This window comes from Nuphar pumila, chromosome 7 (assembly GCF_984573655.1).
Source record: "Nuphar pumila chromosome 7, dmNupPumi1.hap1.1, whole genome shotgun sequence".
NCBI lineage: Eukaryota > Viridiplantae > Streptophyta > Magnoliopsida > Nymphaeales > Nymphaeaceae > Nuphar > Nuphar pumila.
Genome location: NC_143255.1, coordinates 1,450,876 through 1,468,064, shown reverse-complemented (window position 1 = coordinate 1,468,064; position 17,189 = coordinate 1,450,876). Strand labels below are relative to the sequence as shown.

Genomic DNA, 17,189 nt, shown 5'->3' with positions numbered 1-17,189 from the left:
TAACATAAAAAAGAATATTATAAATACAACAATAAAGATAGATACACGATGTTGAAGGCACCCATCAATGGTTGAATAAGTGTCATGGCATGTTCACTGTCGTGTTGTGTCAACAAAAAAAGCACATTCTAAGTGAAATGCCCGTGTGAGGAGAAATATGTTAAGTATTAATTTCATAATTTCCTTAAGAGCGCATTTGATTCTTGGGACAAAGGGACCCCACGCCAGACTTGTTCTGCATTTGAAACGAGGGGACAAAGTTCTGCAAAATCATATGATGGACTTCTGAGAGGTGTGCATGGCCTGAAGGAACAAGATGAATTTTCAATATATGTGCAGGTTTTGCCTCATCCCGCATGAATCAGCACTGATGATTATGATGGATATTTTGAGAAAATCTACTTAGCATACTTAGGGGAAGCTGATAGAAGTCTATCCTAATCCAAAATCTGCTTAATATATATCTACGATTCATGCTTAACAATGTTCATTGAAATCTTAACATCGTGTAAAGAGAATGTATATCGGGGAGAAGGGGGCCCTAAATCTAGGCAGGGCTTTTCAACGGGGTGGATCCTATTTGTCCATCTTTCGGGGGTTTGGGAAGAGGGACTCCTACTTATGTAGTGCTACGACAAACTTTGTGGCATTTACCTGAACAATGTTGCCTGACTATAACCAACGTACGATCAATAGTTCATTATGAGGATCATAATTTTGAATGGAAAGAACTCCATGGAATTAGATAGCCCATCCTGGTGAGAGACTAGTGGCATGTTTGCTTTGGTCACAGGTGAGAAAGTAGAAGCTTGAGAAAGTGGAAGTTGTGATTGTTGGTCACAAGGCCAACTTTCACAAGATTCAAGACAAAAACAAGAAAGAACAATCACAGCTGACAATCATTAATGTGCTTTTTCATGTTTCATCAACCCTGAGAAAGTATTATGACTGTCATTTACAATCATAGGATCCAAGAATTACAGGGCAATGCAAACATGCCCTAGGTCAGCAGTATGGTGCTTTTGCCTAAAATGCTGACTCAAGGTAGGTATGTCAACCTTGACAAAGAGAATTTTATTCCCAGACTCGGTGATAAGCTCCAGTCTACATATTAACACAGCCATGTGCTTGCTTCACACAATAGCGTGTAAAAAGGGTTTAAAACATTATGCAATGCTTTTGACTTTTTACTATAAAAATCCCCCAGACAAACGTACATATATACATGCATGGAGAGAGAGAGAGAGAGAGAGAGTGAGTGTCCTTGGTAGTAGTAAACTTACATGTCCAACAAGGCTGTGAGATTGTTGGGAGTCTTGGGACAGATGAAATCCATTGTTCAATTGGCCACTAACAATCTCCAATAGTAGAACACCAAAGCTATAGACGTCAGATTTTATAGAAAATAGCCCGTCCATAGCATACTCTCGTGCCATGTATCCACTACAAGAAAAAGGTGTAACGCCATTGGTTGATTTTCATAGTAATTATGACATGCAATATATGATAATGGATTTAGTGAATTTGTTACATAATTGTAGGTTAGAACCAATTGTGGAAAGGCATAAATATATTATTTGACATTTAGCACACCTGATAATGGCAACTTAATCCAAAACTTCAAATAATGAAGAGATAAATTGCACAAAAGTAATTAATCTTATACTCACTATGTTCCCACAATAACGTTGGTATTTGCCTGACCCTGATTTTCAATAAAAATCCTTGCCATTCCAAAGTCGGAGATTTTTGGATTCAACTGCTCATCCAACAAGACGTTCCCTGCTTTGAGATCCCTATGGATGATGTTGAGTCGAGAATCTTGATGGAGATAAAGAATGCCCCTTGCAATCCCCATGATGATATTGAACCGCTTCCCCCAATCCAGCAACATACGCTTCTTTGGATCTAAACATCATTTCAATAAAATTGTTTAATGACCTGTGTGTGCCTGTTGTGTGCGCTCATGTGAGTGTGTGCATGAATGCATGTGTATGAGCATGAGAGCAAGAGATACAACCATAAAGAAAGAAATTAAGGCTTTTGTTTGGCATATATTCATATATGAGCAGCTTCTCTCCCCTATCCATGCAGCAACCCAAGAGCCTGACTAAGTTTTTGTGTTGAAGCTTTGCAATCAAGTTGATTTCATTCTTAAACTCTTTTAATCCTTGCCCAGAGCTTTGTGACAGCCTTTTCACTGCTATCTCTTGTCCATTAGGAAGCCTCCCCTGATTGAAGTACCGCCTCATTATATAGCGCACCATGAGTTAAATTTGAAAAAACCATGAGTAACGCGTTTATGTACCTTGTAAACAGGTCCATATCCACCTCGTCCCAGCTTATTCTCCTCACTAAATTTGTTTGTTGCATCTTGTATGATCCATAGGCTGATTTGTGGTAGCTCCTGGCTTTTCTCCTGCCTACTGTGGCTACCCATATCAAGTAGGGAGATCTCATTATTATATCTTCTCTTCTCTATCATACAAAAAAGATGATAGATAAGAACATATAATAAGTTATTTTTTCGTAAGAGAATGAAATAGACATTAAGAACTGAAGCAAGATAGAAGAGGTTAAAGTAAACTACAAATTAATATACAAATAGCATTCAGTCTTATTTGATGGATACCTATACGTTTTTGCCTCTTGCGGAACACAAATATGGCACAAGCTATAGAGAGAAGTCCACTCGCTGGGGAGCTGACGATAATAACAATTGTTACGGAACTCAACTTATGCCCTACATTGAAAGTTAACCGCCATCAAATTGTCAAATGAAGTTTTTTTTTTTTTGTGAGAACAAATGAAGTTCTTGTTAGTGTTAGGCAAAGGCATACCTAGTATTTATGATAGTCAGAATGTGCAACTTTAAATTCGAAAATAAAAGATACTAGGTCACCAAATTGATGCAGCAAGAATATAACCACGGGGCTCCGCTTGTCTGGTAGGAGCAGCTAGTGCACGTCACCTTGCGTTGGGACGTTGCAAGTTCGTATGATTGTATAACTGGTAGGGTCTGCCTAACCCCAGCTTGCCTTTAAAAAATATATATATATATATATATATATATATATATATATATATATATATATATATATATATGAAATTATATATGAAATTATATACACTACAAGAAAATATGGAAGTAGCAACGGCTCTTGACTGTCGCTATTGGCAGTTTAAAATCAGCGACAATCAAGACTGTTGCTACAGAGTTCATTCACGAAAAAATAAAATTATAAAAAGAAAGCCCACAACTCCACCATGGCTGGGGCTATCCATTTCTCTTTCTCCGGTCCCTCTCCAAAATTTCCCGCTTATTTTAGCGCCCTGAATGCAACCCTAACCCTAATCCCCATGATCTCTCTCTCTCTCTAACCTCCCCATGACACCACCTTTGTCTCCCTTCCTCTTCAGAAATCTGTTGCTTCTCCCTCCCATCATCATCGTCTTTGTGTAAGCTAACGGTTCCAACACCCCGCTGTGATTTAACACTGCTTTCTCCAAGTTCTGGCATCGAACAAAATGCTCATTTCTTGGAAACACTAACTTGTTCATCACCGGAGAGCTCTCCTCTCTTGGTTGTTTCTTCTGCGTGTGTTTGATCACAAGTTCTACGATCACGACTTCTGTGCACTATCTCCGGATGAGGGCATGGTTTCTCGTTGTGGTACGTGGAGATCGTCTTTGTTGCTCGTGATGGAGCTATGGATGCTTTTTTGAGGGATTTTTTTCTTCTTGTTTCTTGTTTTCTTCATTCATTTTTGTTGTTTAATTTGGATTTTCGATGTAGTTTTCAGTTTCCATTCTAGGGTTTTGATCAGGTCCAGATGAAGGAGGAAGGTGCAGAGGCATCCCTCACAGCTAGTGGAGGCGAGGTGCCTGCTCGGGTCAAGCTTGAGGTGGAGGAGGGGTGACTGATGCGGAGGGACAAGCTCGAGGAGACCCTCATCAACGAACAAACCCTTGCCGCCCTCCTCATGCAGCACCAGGGCACCAACAACCTCCTCCCCCTCGACTGATCCTCCTCTCTCCGCTTCCCTACCCACTTCTCCACCGACGACGGTAGCAAGGCTGCGCTATCAAGGAGCTCCAACTCACGCACGAGGTCACTCTAGCCTCAACAACTCATCAACCAGGTGAGTCAATGCTCCCTCTCTCTTTAGATTTAACTTCAGTTTGATCTCGGATCACATTCATAGTTTTTCCTCTACGAGAGGGATCATCGCGATTTAAAGTGTTTGCTTTTGCGTTTGACTGGGTCTTTATTATGTTTAACTCTTCTTCTATGCATTAGGATTGAATCTCTCGTTGATTCACTAGCTTGTTTTCTTATCGAATTAACTGAATTATGATCATGAGTTACTTGATTTCTTCTTCTAAAGCAATAACTAACACATCTAAAGAATTTGATTAAGTAAAAAACTTGTGCTGCTATGACTTTGAAATGGCACATACCCAAATTGATTAGGACAAACCAATTACACACACACAAGAGGCTAGCATCTGTTCTCTCAATAGTTAGTTGTAGAATTGGATTAATTAATTTGTAAATTATTTAGTTGAAATCTTCTAATTTTAAATTTTTTTTTTATATTAGATAGTTTTAGTTCAAATTGAATTTATGTGGACAAATATTTTATTTCTGTTTTTAGTTCATATTCCTTTTGTTCTAAGGGCATCTTTTCCTTGTTATATCAAAATTGTTCTAGTTGGAAAATGAATTGCATAGATCTTAGAATTTGTTTCTCAATTAATTATTGTGTTTGATTGCATAGTTTTGTTATTTATTTAAAATATTTCATTTTTCAATCTTGTTTAATTAATCTTGTAGTGTTGCTTATTAAGTTTTCTTGGCAATGTAGTTAATCTTAGATTAGTACTGCTAGTTTTATGCTATTTGGTCAGTCATAACTTAAATTGTTCCCTTGGACAACTAGGAATTTTTTAATCAAATCAAGTCATTCTTGTTTTATGCAGTTTATGTGTGATCCCAAAGGTGGACACTTAACCAACTTCTTCGGCGAGGGAGCGGCTCCAGTGGTTGCCACCAGCCTATTCTGCCGTTGTTTATCGTTGCAAGCAACAAAGAGAGACTTTGTCACTACGCCTATCGTCTGTGAATCGGTTGGAGGCTATTCAACCTCCATAAGAATCTCTGCAACTTTGGGTCCATCAGAATGACCAACATCCTGGATATCATGTGAATTTGAGTGCATACTCTTGCCTAATTTCCCTTCGCTTGATGGAGCAACGAAGCGGTTCGCTTTAGGTATTTGTTGATTCTGATTTGGAACAGACTTTGGGTGTCAGTGCAATTTCACTTCTTTTTATTCATTCTAGGTTGAGGATCATTCTTCTCCATTGGACTTATTCTACGAACTAGATGTGTGGTTGCAGCGTGGTTCATTGATCTATGTTGAGCACAAAATCAAATTTTGTAATCGTAAACTATTTCTTGTTGAAACGTATGATGATTCAAGATCATGATCTTGATATGAGGCTTGCAGATAAAATTCAAGGGAATTAAGATACATATTCTAGCAAAACGGAATCTTTCCATCATCGGAGTTAGATGGTCGATCTCTAAAAGACTACCTTGAAGGAAAGTAGGGATCCTTTAAAAAACATCCCTCATCTAGCACTCTACAGAGATCGCTGGAAGGTGTATCCAAAGAGGGACTCAATTCGTAGTGTGAAGCTTGAGGTCCATTCTTGGGAGCTATTGGTGAGACACAAACATGTGTCCTGCCACCTTTCATGGTCCGCCATGGAGGATATGTGATATAACCTCCACATTGTTTAGTTGAATCAAGAATAACCCATGATTGATCGGTCACATATCCTCCACATTGTTCAGTCGAATCAAGAATAACCCATGATTGATAGCTCCAAATCTCACTGGCGAAGCCAACTTCCACAGAGTTCAGAGTTCTTGAAATGTATATTGATACTCAATAAGTTTTTGGGGTTCCTCTTGAAAAACAACCACAAGGGTCCATTTGAAGGGATCCAACATCTCGTCATGGAAGTCCGGTGAGATCTCCAAGAGCATATAATAAGTATGTTGAACCATTGTTGCCTTAGGCATACAATCAAGGGACGTGGATCCTTATATAACACTAGCCCAAGCACGATGTCCACCATGTAAAGGGGTTGATCTGGGGATATAAGAGGCATCGTGCTTTTCCCTCCCCTCTGGGGGAGGTCGAGAGTTGTAGTCATTTCCTTTCTCCATCTTCTCTACTGGTAGAGGCATTGCCCGACATCTATAAATGTTGCACCTTCCTTTGGTTGCACACCAATTTTAAACATTTGTGTCCAAGTTACCCAAAGCTTGTTGTTGGGCCTTGCTAAATATGCAAAAAATTGATCAATGTTTTTGTGGGGCTTACAATATGAATCAGAACACACAACCATGCTCTTTTTAAGGAGTGCTTAAAAAGAAAAATAATATTTCAATAATATTTTAATCGATTCTTTGAAAATAGTTGATTGTATCCAGATTTGTTCTGAATTTGTAGAGGAACAGGAGGCACAGCAAGGGACTATTGGTTGGAACTGTGGGGTTGGTATCTTAGTGTAGGCCGCTATCACAAGAGTTGTTGCACTGGCTAGAAGGCATACAACTCTCCGAAGGTGTTGATAAATTAAGGTGGATGCATGACAAAGAGGGCAACTTTTCGGTGGCATCATGTTATAGGGTGTAATGTGTGCCTTCTGTGATAAGACTCCCAAAAAAGAGCTTGTGGGGGGATGGGTGGCCTTGACACTTCTCTTTTTTTGGGTGGTTGGTGATTCATGGTAAAGCTAAAACAGACTGCTACATGAAGCTAATGGGTTTTCACCTTGCTAGATGATGCCAATTGTGTGAAATAAAAAGGAGAGTGTTGTTCACTTGTTCATCTGTAGCAAGTGGTTTAGAGAGTTGCATCTTTTTTGTTGGAATCAGTTCCCTTTGCCCCAATGTCGACGCCCACGCAACATGCTCTTGGTTCACCATGCAGATATTGGATTGGAAGGAGTGACTACAATTGGAGGTGTTGCTGATCGTATGGTGACAACTATGGGCATGGGCAGCTCAAGAGAAGTTGAGGCTCTAGGCGAAGCCTCCAAATGAGGCCCTAATTTTTTTATTGTATATAAAAATTCTATTATTTATTAAAGGGGTTGCACCTTTTTTTTCTTAAATTCTTAATATCCTCCATGTTTAGTTGGAGCACACAAAGCTACAATGGGCTCTAAGTCTGAAAAAAATAATGTTTGGATCCACTCCTACATTTCTGCTTCAATTTGGTTTCATTCTAATTTTTATTACTATTGTTAAATTACTCATACATATTTTTGTTTGATTTACATGCAATATCATTCTCTCACATATCTTGAACTCATATATCATGGGTCTTAAATTATTAAAGTCAAACCTATTTTGGCTTTACCTTCTCTTGGAGAAGAATCATTGAAGCTTGAAATAGGTGTCCCATATCTTCTAAGTGAATGACAAGAGAGATTTCACAAAACTAGGGCGAGTACTTTCATTTCTATAAAATTTTTTCAACGAGCTTCAAATGATATTGTTCAAAAATATTGAATCTAGTATATTGATTGTCACTTAAAAAATAATTCTACACTTTTTTTCCATTGAATAAAAATTTTGTTATCAAGGTGTACATGCACTACAAGAAAAATGCGGATTAGTGATGGATGCTATCCATCGCTAAATTGAATTAGCGACAGATTAGCGATGGATAGCATCTGTCACATACTCTTGGTCGCTAATTAGCAACATAACTTATCTGTCATTAATCTGTTGCTAATTAGTGACGAATTAGCGACAAACATGATCCGTCATGAGTTCATCGCTAAATAAGCACAGATTTTGTTTTGTAACAGATACATATTCGTCGCTAATCCATCGCTATTTTATCAATGGATTAGCGACGGATAATATCCATCGCTAATCCGTCACAAAATTTAAAAATAAAAAAATAAAAAATAAAATAAAAATTGTTTGAAATATGTACAAGCAAATTTACTTCAGAACTGCTCACCATTCCATTTTTCGCTTCCTCCTCACCTGATAACCAATATATAATTGTATCGTGCCAGTTGAGCCCCCCACACCTACGCAATAACAGCATGAAAATAAATGCATACATCAACCATTCAAATTTTAAAAGAGGAAGCTAATTTGAGTAATGCAAAATCCACAACTAGAGAATCAAGAGCAGGTAAACGGTTGTGGATTTTTAGGGGTCTACCGACTAGGAATTGCCTAGTGCTTTTGACTATATAGTGTTTGCAATGAAGGCCTTTTTGCATCCTATTTGAGTGCAAAAGGAGGTCCAGGTTTCTAGATGTAGCGACAGTCATGAGTACCATCAAAATGCTCTTGTGCATATGTTGGCAAGGAAAATCACTATGAAATGTGTGATCAGGGTCAATTTCAATAACTGGCCTACTTCTATGTTATACCCACAATATGCATCCAATGCTATATAATAATACAACATAGTATCATAAAGTCTCTTTTGATACAGGATTGGTGGATTGTGTAATTTTGTCCCTAATAAGATATAAAATAAACAATTGCACAGTATGATATAAACTGAACTTTAGGTTGCTATTTGGATTCTCAACATCTTTGCAACAATTCATGGCAATGTATAGCATTCAAAAAAAAAAAGAATTTTGTTAATAGAATAGTGAGCATTTATAAATAATACAGGATGAACATGCTAAAAAAAATGGCAGCTTTTTATACCATCCACATTTTGGAAGGAAAAGTTGGAAATAACAAAACTTATGTGCCATGGAAGCCAAACATATCAGACCAATTCACTCGTGGCACCATTTTTATATTGCATGCCTACTCCAGTATCATTATCTCTATTGGGTGTTCCATTCGGAAATCAAGATACTTACGATGGTTTAGAGAGTGAAGCCAAAGTGCTACAACTCCTTCCTTATGTTCAGTCACTACAAGAAAAATGTTAATTAGATTAGCTAGAGAAAACTATCCATCGCTAACATTCGAATGATTTGTGAAATTAGCGATGGAAAAAATTCCATCATGAATCCATCGCTAATTAGCGACGAATTAACGATGAAAAAACTTTCATCGCTAATCTGTCGCTACTTAGCGACGGATTAGCAATGGCAGTTTTTCATCGTTAATTCTCAATACAAGAAAAATATTTTAGCGACGGATTTAGCGAGAGAATTTTTCCGTCGCTAATTAGTGATAGAATTAGCGAGGAAATTTTTTCACCGCTAATCCATCGCTAATTAGCGACGAAAAAATTCCCTCGCTAATTCTGTCGCTAATTTTCGATTTAAACCGACCCATCTAGAGCACAAAATTTCCCCTCTCTCTCTGTGTAAAATTTAAACCGACCTCTCCGTCGCTCGATTTAAATCGCCTTCTTCGTGAAGGGTGATGAAGTTCGAACAACTTCATGGAGGGCGCAAAGCAGTTTGCTGCGGTCGGGTTGAAGCCATTGCCGACGAGGTCATTGATGCTGCAGAGATTCTTCTGGTGGCCATTTCCTCGACCATCGTCAATGAAGCATATCAAGGCATCCCTAGCCAAGTGGTAGGGGAAAGGGAAGCAAAAGCGCTGATATCGGAGGACGACGATGAGGTAGAGTGGCCATTGGACAAAAGTTTCATGGCAAAGTATGAGTCGCACAAGCGGGGAACCAGGTCGGGAGAGCGCGTCTATTCTGTGTAGAAGACCCCGTAGTGGTGGGCCAGGCCACTCGGGTCTAAGACCCTGTGCAACACTTGTGGGGTGTGGTACAAGTCTGACCTATTGCTGCCGAAATACCGTCCAGCAGGGAGCAATTTTTTTTTTTAAATTTAGCAATGGATTAGTGATGGATAATGTCTGTTGCAAAACCAAATCTGTGCTTATTTAGCAACGGATTAGCGATGGATCATGTCCATCACTAATCTATCGCAAATTATCGACAGATAAGTTTTGTTGCTAATTAGCAACCAAAAATTTGTGATGGGTGTTATCCATCGCTAATTCGTCGCTAAACAGTTTAGCGATGAATTAGCAATGAATATCGTCTGTCGCTAATCCACAATTTTCTTGTAGTGAGTTGACACAATGTGAGCATATATGTGCTTCATTTTGAATTCTTCCACCTGTTCAGCATATCCTTTCAAAGACAACTCATGAGAATCTCTCCACTTTTGATTATATGAAGTATACATGCATTCATACAGAAAAAGACCCAGCTCAGGGGCTGTAGGAACATTGATATTCACATCCCTAAAGATACCAAAGGAAAATGAAAGAGCAACATTATTCGCAGTTGAATATAAGAAAACATCATGAAAAGGTGTCATCAGCTCTAAGAGCATCATAGCATCCTTGAATAGCTAAGCGAAAGTATCAATTTTTCTAACTGCTCTCTTCAATAAATTTGCTAACAGAAAGCTTCATCAGCACTGGAATAAGGACATGAAACTTTAGCATTTCCTGTAAGTACCAATTTCACTAAATTCTCAAAGAAAACAACAGCTAGAAAGCAAAATTAAAATGGCAAAACGAGGAAGAGACCAAAATTGACAGTAGAACTGATCACACAAAAAACTGGATGAAATTTGAAATTCAAACAGAAGTCTACCTCCTCAAAGTTGTTGTTATCAATGACTCTAGAGCATAGCCTCGCATGACTACAACAACAAGCCTGATCATCTTGTGGATCTGATGTAGCATGAAGCTCTGCCCCACGACTACACATTTCACAAAATTAATACCATCAACGGTGATCATTGGCTTCAAATGACACAATGTAGCGATTAGCCGATGGATCCTTTGCCTTTGTTCATGTTGTTAAATTATGAAAATTATGAGTACCAACATACATCTTTAGGATACCATTGGACCTCTTCGTTTCCTTATGACCACAACAGAAGGCATTGCTTCATCCATCTTCCTTCTCGATGCATTCAACGGCTGGCTGCCGATGGATGGCCATCGCCACCGACATTTAGGATCGGTTGCCGGCGGCCACCAACGATTGTTGTGTCTGTAGGCAGTAAAAGGGGAAAATAGGGGATTTTGGGTTTTGCAGGCTTACGACTATTGCAACTGTTGACAGACAGCAGCAGAAGACAGTGACTGGTTGCCATCACCGATCGTCCTCACCAACTGCTTTGGCCGGCCGTCGGTGGCGATTTCAGCCTGGGCGATGTCTGTATAAACAAAAAACAACAACCCCTTTTTGTTACCTTTCGTCAGCGACTACTGGGAGGACTCGCCGATGACAAAGTGTTGCCATGGGGTGGCCTTCGCCGACGGAACCTCGCATTGCCTACGCTTCGTCTTTGTGGTAGCGAACGGGAGCTGGGTCTCGTCGGTCACTGGTGAAGACGATAGGGTTTTTCTTCCACCCTCTTCTAATGAGAGTCGACGGTGGATGACGGCAGTCTATGTCACCATCGACCAACTGTTTGAGTCGATAACCTTGGATGGCCGCCGGTGGTGACAGCAGCCTCAGTGACACTGAAAAAAAGGTGTGAAACCTTACCTCTCCGACGCTTGCTGGCACCCAATTCCTGTCACAGGGGAGAGGGGGGAGACCATCGTCGTCGTTGATGGGAGCTGTCATCTCTCTATTTTTCTCAACTACATCAGAACCTACCAAGACCCCCTCACCCACCTTCAAATTTATCTCGCTCGTGCGCTCTGCACGAGGAACCCTGTAACCCCAACCCTAGCCCTCAACTTAAATGTATCACACACAAAAAGCATTTGAATCTCGTGGGGAACGACGATATGGGTCGGGTAATCAGAGAGAGAGAGAGAGCGAGGGAGGGAGAATTTTGTGCCCTAGATGGGTCGATTTCAATTAAAAATTAGTGACAGATTTTGCAACAAATTTTTTTCATCGTAAATTCATCGCTAATTAGCGATGGATTTTGCGACAGAATTTGGTCATCGCTAATTAGCGATGGATTGTGCGATGGAATTTTTCTGTCGCTAATTTTTTATTTTAGAGACGACTAGTTTTCTCTAGTTAATCTGTCGCAAATTTGTGATGAAAATAATTCGTCGCTAATTAACATTTTTCTTGTAGTGATGCTACCACTCAACACCAACTTGATCTTCCCTAGAGACCCTAAAGGAAAAGGAAACTAAGGGTGACTTTGAGAGCCTTAGATGTCACATTTGAGAATTTCACCACCTTAGGGTGCTAAAATCCTAAGATATCAAATCTTTGAATCTTTAGTTTGGCACTCCCCTTCCCCGAGCTGTGATGCAAGGGTGGGAGTGAAAAACTACCATGCTACAAGATCCATTTGGATCTATTTTAATCATTTGAAGTTCCTTGTAATTATTCATTTTGGATTTTGTTTTTAGATTTGAGTGTAAGATTAGATCTATCTCAAATCCGTACTAGGATAAAGATTCCTTGTTATTCTCTATAAATATTCATTGTAGAGAGGAAAATAGTTTAGATTGATTGTGATTCTTCTCATCTCCATCATTTCCCTGTTCCCCTGTTATTTTCTCTTTGTTACGGTTTTTTTTTTGTTTTTTGTTAATTGAATTTCCAGTTCTGATGGTTAATCATAGTGTAGCTCCTTCCAATCCAGTAGCAATTTTGTGTCATCCTCCCAAGACCGGCCCAAAAATCCAAGGATTTCAATGGTTTTAAGGATGTCACGTTTGAGGATCTTGAAAAAATTGAAAAATTTATACTCAGTTTTTCATAAATGCCTAACCTTTCAAGAAACTACTCGTATGACCGTCTAAGTTGCTTTTCGTATCTAAAATTATCTATTTACCCTTAAATTTAGTTACAAAAGCAGAGGGCCACAAAAAGTGATTTTCAATGATTTAAAGAAAAAGAATCAAATTGTCATTTTTAAAAATTTGCTAGGTTAAGTAAGCAATTTTGTAAATGTTAGTTGACTGTCTAAAATATTTTGAGTTTTGAGGTGGCTAAACACAAACTTTCAAAATGTTAGGCAACTGTTTGTAAACTACCCAAACTTTCACAAACTTGCAGTGATACAATAAAAAATATCTATCATGTCTGCTCATGGAGTTACAAGTTGGGTGCAGGCATTTTCTTGACATGAATGTGATGTGATGGTTGGTGCTTTAATTTCTTCATCATCATTCTTGGTGGGTTGCTAGAAGACTTCAAGCAACGGACTTGGGTTATAATTTTTAAGAGACTAGTCTTCCGTTCACGTGTGGGCCTTAACATAGATGATGGGCTGCCTTTGCCCAGTATTGACCAAGTCAACTAAAAGTCTCCTCTCGTGTTACTCAGTAACATTTTTTCATAAAATTTTAAAACAATAACGTAGATGGCACTATTTTTTATTACAAATATCATAACTAAACGCAACCTAAAAAATATAACACACGGCCATTTTAATGTTTTCTCGACAGTTTTTCCTTTTTGTTTGGTCGAAATTATGACACCTGATTTTTTTTATGAAACAATTTATATGTCTCGTAATTTTTTTTGGCGACAACTTAGTTGACGCTTGATTTTTTTAACTAGGCTTACATAACACCTAATTTTTCAGTTGGCAACTTGTACAAGCGGTTTGACCAGTGTAACTTTTCTTATTTTTGCAGGTAATGACATTACATAAATTCAGATTGGTGCATGACCATGGGCACCAAAACGAGGTATGCATTTTATTCTTATATGGTGTGTATGATTATAAAAATCTAATGTGTTATTGTGGCTACGATGTTAAGCATGATATATATGTTGTTATGACATGTTGAAATGAAGGAAAATATTGATATATGTGGTCATAATGTTAAGCATGATGTATATGCTAGTATGTTAGGATTGAATAAAACATGTTACATGTTGTTATGGTGCCTAAATGCTTATAGATAAGTGATGTAAGTTCATATTGTAAGGCATGCAAGACATGCATGTACATGTGAGGGCTCTTGAATAAGCCTTGGGTTGATGAACTCATAAGATGCAAAATATGCACCATGATATGATATGATACATACATAATTTGTTGATTAGTCTTCATCGATGAGAAGCTCAATTCGTTTAAAGATACCAAAGCACTGGTTGATGGATTATGAAATATATTAAACCATATAATTGAAGAGAACTAATTCCATCCATCTGCCTAGTCTACCTTGGAGAGAGTAGGAGATAGAATTTCGAGTGACCACGAGGTTTTATTTGTATATTTATTTTTAATTAATTGTGAGAGCAAGGCGTTTTACTGGTCCCCAATCCTTGGGATGTAGAGGGCTAGATCCCATGCCTACTACAAAACAGTTTTTTTTTGTTTTAACCTGATGCTAATAAACCTTGATGATCACATTCATAGGGTATATTCCACCACAAAAAAAAAAAAATCTCCCTATTAGATGAATTACACACGAAAATGAGGAAGAAGGCTCCAACTATAATAAGAAAAGAGGAAAATGAAAACAGTCAAAGAAAGAGGTAGTAATTACCAGGCGTTGCGTTGGAAGGAGGAGGGGCGATGCTGGGCAGCTGACTCGCCGGTGGTGAAACCGCGCTGGATGTTGGAGGTGACACTAGAGGCACCACCGAGGGGTTGAAGAAAGGGTACACTTCGAACCTTATATTGCAACTTGCCGTGTGAACCTGAACCCCTTGCTTCCTATCACAGCACTTCGGGATATCAGAGATGACGTTGGTCAGGCAATTTCTACAGCCGCTGCGGGAGATGTCCCTTGTACACTGCACCAACCCATATATGTTCGGAAAATCGGTGAACTTCATGTCTCCAGTCGCGAATAGCGAGCCGGAGGGGTCGGTAGTCGCTCTCGAAGAGAGGTTACTCATGAGAGTTCTGAGTAGCGAATTGAAAAGAGTAAGGTCCGATATGTTGGCCGGGTTCGACACGTAGAACTTGTTGGTGGTATCCACCGTTCCGATGAAGTTCTGATTGGAGTAGCGCAAGAGGCAGTAGTCGAACCACATGATTGCTGATTTGCGGTTGGGGCAGCGTTGGACGATCTGAGTGGTGGCGTCGGAGGTGCAATTGGCACAGTCGGCTGCGGAGACGTCACCACGGCAGAGGACGAGACCGTAGACTTTATCTGGGCTTCGGCCGACTGTAGCAGTGGTGAAGCCGTTTATGGATGCGTTGGAGGAGAGGGAGAGGAAGAGGCTGTTGAGATTTTGTTGGTAGGTGCTGTTGGCAGTGTAATTGGAGGTTTCCCATGAAAAGGCCAGAGGATTAGCAGCCTTGCCGAGGTGAACTGAAGCTGCAAATAGTAGCAGAACAAAGCAGAGTTCCGATCTCGCCATGGACCATTAATTGGTTTCTTGTGCAAACAGCAAAACACAGGTGGGCGGGTAAGAGGTGATGAGCGAGGAGAAGAGCAAAATTTGGTGTTGTCAATGGCGTGCTCCACTTTTAAAGCCCCAGAAGTCTGCAATTAACTTCTGTCATTGACTCGTGAGTTTTCGTTGAGTTTTATGGCTTTGCAAAAGCACGCCTTTGAGGATAACTACCATATTGCCTGTTTCAGTTTTGACTTAAAGAATGGGTCGGGCATGGCTGTATTTGAGCCCATCCGTTTCTTCATTAATGCATGCATTATAGGAGAAGTGTAGGGGCAGCTGGGTATTTGTTAGCTATTCACCTAAGCACATTCAGCTTCTAATTAAGCTTCTGACTCGGTTAATAATTGAAATAGTGAGGAGATCCGATCATATTCAATTATCACCAAAAATTGGTGCTGTTGAGTTTTGACCACAGAGGTGTCCGTCGTTGTGGACCTAACTGATGGAGGGAATACATCCGGACGCGTTTTGGAGAGAGGGGATAACGTCAGAGGCACCTCTGAGGAGCCTTGGAAATGAACGACACCCATCAAAACAGTGTGGAGGTTTTCTAAGAAAATTTTAAAGTTTAAGAAAAGCACATCTTTAATATCAATCTAAAAGCAACTTCTCACAAAACTTTTGGTATCCGAAAAAAAAAAATCTCATAAAACTAAGAGAATTTGTGATTTCATGATTGCAAAGCTTCGTAAGAATTGGGGTTCCGAGATTCTAAGAAGCTTCTGGTTGGAAAATATGTAAATCTATGATACGTTTATTCATAGACGACTTTAATGGTGGTTTATATATTTTACATTATTTCAAATAGTAGATGAAGGCACCAAATCAAACCTCACTGGCACATGGCTGTCAGAGGTGGGCCACATAGATAAGGTTCCAAGTCAATAGACTAGAGACCAGTGCTTTTCAACGCTTAAATGGGGTCTGTGGTCTTCGCCGTGATACGCAAATTCTACACTAGCGTGGAAAAACTTGTTGTATATACCTTCTTTTTTGTTTTGTTTTAAAGAAAAAAGTAACATCTCTATTTTGTATGAAACTAGTACTGGCTTTTGTCTATCCCCGCCCCCAACATGCTCAATCGGATATCCTAACTGAAAGCACACCACGTTTAAGGGATGTTGGATGGATCAGTGTAAGGGTGTCAATGGGTCGGCTTTACCCTGACCAAACCCTATAAGGTCTGGGTACGGTGATAAATAAGAAAACCCTATTAAGACCCGGGTTTGAACCTGAAACTCCAATTAATACATGGATCCATGTATAGTTTGTGAAATTTTATATCAGACACGGGCCTGACCCGAGTTTTGATTAAGACCTGCAAATTTTCAATGTGAAAATAATAAAAATATTGAAAAATATTGGAAAATTTATACTCAGTTTCTCATAAATGCCTAACCTTTCAAGAAATTGCTCGTATGACCATCTAAGTTGCTTTTCGTATCTAAAATTATCTATTTACCCTTAAATTTAGTTACAAAAGCAGAGGGCCACAAAAAGTGATTTTCAATTATTTAAAGAACAAGATTCAAATTGTCATTTTTAAAATTTTGCTGGGTTAGGTAAGTAATTTTGTAAATGTTAGTTGTCTATCTAAAATATTTTGAGTTTTGAGGTGGCTAAACACAAACTTTCAAAATGTTAGGCACTTGTTTGTAAACTACACAAACTTGCAGTGATACAATAAAAAATATTTATCGTGTCAGCTCATAGAGTTATAAGAAGCTGGGTTTTAAAATCGTAGATGTTGTCTTTTTGGGTTATATAGAGAACAACTATGCCTATAAGTTCTTAGCAATTAAGTCTGAGATATCTGACATAGATGTAAACTCTATTGTTGAGCTTCGA

At 39.0% G+C, this 17,189-nt stretch overlaps 1 protein-coding gene across 1 annotated transcript; it reads right to left on the bottom strand.

Annotated features, from left to right (window-relative positions):
* Positions 1–615: 615 nt before the first annotated feature.
* Positions 616–14,711, bottom strand: LOC149830796 (G-type lectin S-receptor-like serine/threonine-protein kinase B120). The gene is made up of 7 exons (XM_090011826.1): positions 14,480–14,711; positions 2,633–2,743; positions 2,309–2,478; positions 2,021–2,231; positions 1,671–1,908; positions 1,284–1,443; positions 616–672 (listed from the first exon to the last, which is right to left on the bottom strand). The coding sequence occupies exons 3-7, from the start codon at positions 2,438–2,440 to the stop codon at positions 616–618; spliced, it is 798 nt and encodes a 265-aa protein (XP_089867952.1). The 5' UTR covers positions 2,441–2,478; positions 2,633–2,743; positions 14,480–14,711.
* Between the last annotated feature and the right edge of the window lie 2,478 nt (positions 14,712–17,189).

Coding starts and splice junctions, on each gene's coding strand:
- LOC149830796 (XM_090011826.1), bottom strand. CDS start 2,440: ATGGGTAGCCACAGTAGGCAGGAGAAAAGCCAGGAGCTACCACAAATC. Junction 2,232..2,308: donor GATATGGACCTGTTTACAAG/GTACATAAACGC, acceptor TACTTCAATCAG/GGGAGGCTTCCTAATGGACA. Junction 673..1,283: donor CTCACAGCCTTGTTGGACAT/GTAAGTTTACTA, acceptor CGTTGGTTATAG/TCAGGCAACATTGTTCAGGT.